Source organism: Mercenaria mercenaria, chromosome 8 (assembly GCF_021730395.1).
Source record: "Mercenaria mercenaria strain notata chromosome 8, MADL_Memer_1, whole genome shotgun sequence".
NCBI classification, from domain to species: Eukaryota; Metazoa; Mollusca; class Bivalvia; order Venerida; family Veneridae; genus Mercenaria; species Mercenaria mercenaria.
In genome coordinates, this window is record NC_069368.1 from 44,210,001 (window position 1) to 44,214,696 (window position 4,696).

Below are 4,696 nucleotides of genomic sequence, written 5' to 3' on the forward strand. Positions count from 1 at the left end.
AGTCAATGTCCATTCAATTCGCCCAGATCATATCAAACTGAGAAAATACACTCACGCTCGGCTTTATTTAATTAAAACACAATGGAATTCATCAAGTTGGGGCTAGATTTAATTAATAACTTCCCGCATCGCTTTGCTTTGAACAACCTGCGTTTAAATGAACTTTCATTCAGTCGAACTCAGAGATTTATTTCTTTGGTTCATCATGCAATGAATTCACCATCGAACACTGTATCAAACCGATCAAATTTAACGGTAGGCATTGCTTTATTTATAATACGACAAAGTACTAAACTGAACCATGTCGTATCAAATTGCCTTTTATTGAATTAAATCAACTAATACAATGCGTTGTGAATTATTCATGCATTCATTGAATTGTTTCTAATGCTGCTTATTGGTAGTGATCGTTACGCATACACTATCTGTTTAGTATTAAGAAATTACGTGAATCATAAAAATGTCAGCATATAGTTCAGTACAACTACCTGATCTCTGGAGCCTTCCGGTCAGCAAATCAAGTAGGACCAAAATAAATTACAATGATTATAATTACACATTACTAACCCAAATTCGAGATGTCCGCCAGGCAGAGCAAACTGGCCTTCACCCGGGGCAGTTCCCTTTCTCTTCCCAATTAAAACACAACCTGGGTGGTCTTTACTTGTAATAATTACACCGACGCCAACTTTCGGTCGTTTTTGTTTATCGAAGGGCGCAGACATGTTTATGATAAGGACTTGCGACAGAGAGGTTATTTCATTGGATGTACCATATTGGCGCGGCAATCTGTGCGTTTGTAATATCATCCTACTCCCGAGCCTCTGGATGGCTTATGATATGACGTTTCAAGAAACCAACTAAATTCTAATTAAACAAGTACGGCTGGAACTATTAAGTTCTTATGCAACAAAATATATCACTGTTTGTACGTCACATTTTTTTATTACGTCATAGATAATTAAATATTACTGTTTTAACGTATTAGTGGCACAAACCTCGCAAAACAGACAAATATTTTGTGTATGTCGTCAATGATGTAAAATTCCAATACGGCTTTTAGAGTGTTTATTGCGTACGTGTTTTTGGCAGCGTTTAACGGAAAAAAAAAGATCTGTTTCTATTAATTAATGCATTATTAATCACTTATTCTCCACTAAACATGCAAATTAAAATGTTGGAAAACTTAAAAATGGGCCTTGCATAAAATAACTTTGAAGAACATTATTTTGGGGTTTAATTCTTATATTTATATAATATACTGAATAAATACTAGAATTTATTAGCTCTTGTACATTAAGTCGGTATTCAGGTTGAAATTAAGTCGTGTTGAAAATATATTTCGTTTAGAATAGATCCATATGTTACTGATGTTACCCGTTTAATAACATGAACATATATATGCCTTATTTAACATGTGATTTACATTCCCCCAACTATTCTATATAAATAATTGGAAAATCGATGAACAAATATACATTTTCAAAGAAATATTTTCAGTTTTTGTCAGTATATCAAATTATGTTTTAAGGTTTTATTTTCATACAAATCAGTGCCGTCTATATTGTTTTAATATGTAAGCTGTAATATTCAATGATACAGCCTATGTGTGATGCCTAGATGCCGACATAATTTAGCTTTAACTAAAATGTAAATGTGCTTTAAATCACTATTTGTAATTAAAGGACATAATATGGTAACGCATCTATTCAAACAATAATGTGAATTTAGAAACATATCAACAATATGAACAATGAACACAAATTAACTCGTTAACACTGTAAAAGAATTAAATATGAGTCTTTAAAAGTAAACTTAGAAGAACGGACATATTCTCTAGATTTTAATGTTAAATGGCGGTAACGTATCAATTATATATTTTTGCATAAATGTAAATTTAGCTTTCATCAATTAAAGTGTATGATCCTTTGTGATCTGCCAATAGGTGGCTGAGGTGTTATATTGCAAATGACATTATTGAATGCGACCCACAAGACATTAGAAGGGTTTGGGTACATACATGTCACACTATTTTGGTGACCACTTCAAGCAAGCAGATAACGAAAATTTCACAAATTTTAATAACTATTCTTGACCTCCAATAAACCATTTGTTTTTGTGGATTTCTGACGTTTAATTGTTTCTTTCTCTCACGGCATGGCTACCGTATTTGGACTTTTGATTCCGCCATGTGTTATGAAAATTTTAGTAATTGGATTAGGTTTATTCTATTTTTTATATGTAAATAACAATATGACGCAAAGATTGGTTATGTGTATTTGAGTTATAGTCTCAAACACGGTCCTGCTTCTGATAAAAAGATGTAATTGATATATATTCATCTACTGTTACAGTTTTATACTCTAAACAAAGGTATAAAAGAATATTTTGTCGTATTCTGTTATACAATACATTAACTAATATAGAATAGATACGTTACAATAAATAACAGACACATTGCTCATAGTGGCATTGGCACAATTCTTTGATTTAACTGCAAATCATGGTAATCAACTCCGAATATTGAAATATATGCATAACGTATATTAAAGGGTAAATGAAATATCTATTTTAAACAAACATGTAAACAAGAGGGCCAAGATGGCCCTAGGTCGCTTACCTGAGAAACACACCATAACAGTGAAAACATGTTTGACCAAGTGATTTCATAGAAACAAATATCCTGACCAATTTTCATTAAGATTGGACCAAACATCTTGAGGGTAAACAGTATTTTCTTTGATTTGACCTAGTGACCTAGTTTTTGACCCCATATGACACAGATTCATGCTTGTCCAAGATTCCATAAAAACAAACGTTCTGACAAAGTTTTAGGAAGAATGAAAAAAATGACCTCTATATATAGAGTGTATACACGCTTTTCCTTTGATTTGACCTAGTTTTTGGCCCCACGCTACCCACATTCAAAATTATCCAAGACTTTAAACATCAATATAAACATTCTGACCAAATTGTCATGAAGATATGGTAATAAATGTGGCCTCTAAAGTGTTATCAAGCTTTTCCTCTGATTTGACTGGATGACCTAGTTTTTGACCCAACATGACCCAGATTCAAACCTGACCTAGATTTTATCAAGGCTATCATTCTGATCAAATTTCATGAAGATCTGGTCTTAAATGCAGTCCCCATTGCATAAACAACGTTTTTCTTTGATTTGTCCTAGTGACCTAGCTTTTGACCCCTGATGACCCGTATTCAAACTTGACCTTAATTTCATCAAGGTTATCATTCTGACCAAATTTCATGAAGATCAATTGAAAAATACAGCCTATATCGCATACACAAGGTTTTTCTTTGAGTTGACCTAGTGACCTAATTTTTGACCCAAGGTGACCCATATTCTAACTTGACCTAGCTTTCATCAATGCAATCATTCGGACTTATTTTTTTATGGATATTCAGGTTAAAATGCAGCTCTTATTGCGTACACAAGGTTTTTCTTTAATTTGACCGGGTGACCTAGTTTTTGACCCCAGATAACCCATATTCGAACTCGGTCTAGATTTCATCAAGATTATCATTCTGACCAAATTTCATGAAGATCAATCGGAAAGTACAGCCTCTGTCGCATACACAAGCTAAACGTTTAAAGACAGACAGACAGACAGACAGAGCTAAAAATACACGTAGCATATTATCCGGATTCTTATAAGTTTAAATCTCCCAGTTTTAAGTAAACTAATCATTAAAATGGATTTCAAAACATGTAGCATCCCTCCCGTATTGTGACGGAACAAAAATCATACATCGTCATTAAGTCACGTGAAAAGGTCAATCAAAGACTCGATCAATAAAAATCGGTAACGTATCTATTTGTGAAAAAAATATCTGAAGATACAATACTTTGTCACTTTTATAATGATACTCGGATGAAAATAATTTTAACATATCTATTTAGATTTAAAGAACTATTGATAAATAATTCATATTATGTCGCCTCTGAGACAATATTGTTGTTCTTGCAAGATTTTGCGAATATTAATTGTTGCATGGTGAAATATCACAACTTACGGATTTTAAAACATAATATTAAACCTTATTAAATTAATTTCCTATATGTGGTTCCCTGGCTTCCCCTCTGGTATTCCAGGGACAAAAAGTTAACGGGTACACTTTATGCAAAACATTTTCTATCCAGGTGATATGGCGTTTAACTCAAGTTTTGAAACTAAGTAATATGTAAGAAAATAAAGTAAATGATATCATACCAACACAAATGTATGTGTCCGGGTGGGGGACAAGGCAACATCGTCTATATGATGTATATTAGGAGGATGCGACTTGCTAAAATGTGTCAAACATGCACATAATATTTTAATCAGATTCTACTAACTGTACTTTCGTTGCGGGCCTACTTTGCGATGAATGGCTCTATGTCTGTTTGGGGTGCTCTGAGCTTCCGGGAAACCTACCCTTACCTTTTATCTTTTGACATATATAAAAGGTTTACAACATAGACCTACTTTGTTACAGTTGTTTTAGCAAATCAAATAGATTTTCCCAAATTTGCATATTTATTGGAGAATCAATGTAATATCAAAATGTGAAATTCCAGGCGTGTTTGCTTACCACCGGTAGTTGAAACACTAAAGAACACTATTCTACATAGTTAAACTGCAAATGAAATACGCCAGAGGGTTGTAAAAATAAACCAATCAAAGCCGAAGAAGGA

The 4,696-nt window shown here is 33.2% G+C and overlaps 1 protein-coding gene across 1 annotated transcript in view; it reads right to left on the reverse strand.

The window, feature by feature from the left end:
- Positions 1 to 763, reverse strand: part of LOC123565386 (nucleotide triphosphate diphosphatase NUDT15-like) — an 11,011-nt gene extending 10,248 nt beyond the window's left edge. Inside the window, exon 1 of the mRNA XM_053549128.1 lies at positions 568 to 763. Within this exon, the coding sequence (XP_053405103.1) occupies positions 568 to 725 (158 nt within the window). The 5' untranslated portion in view covers positions 726 to 763. The remainder of the gene's footprint in view (positions 1 to 567) is intronic.
- Positions 764 to 4,696: the final 3,933 nt, after the last annotated feature.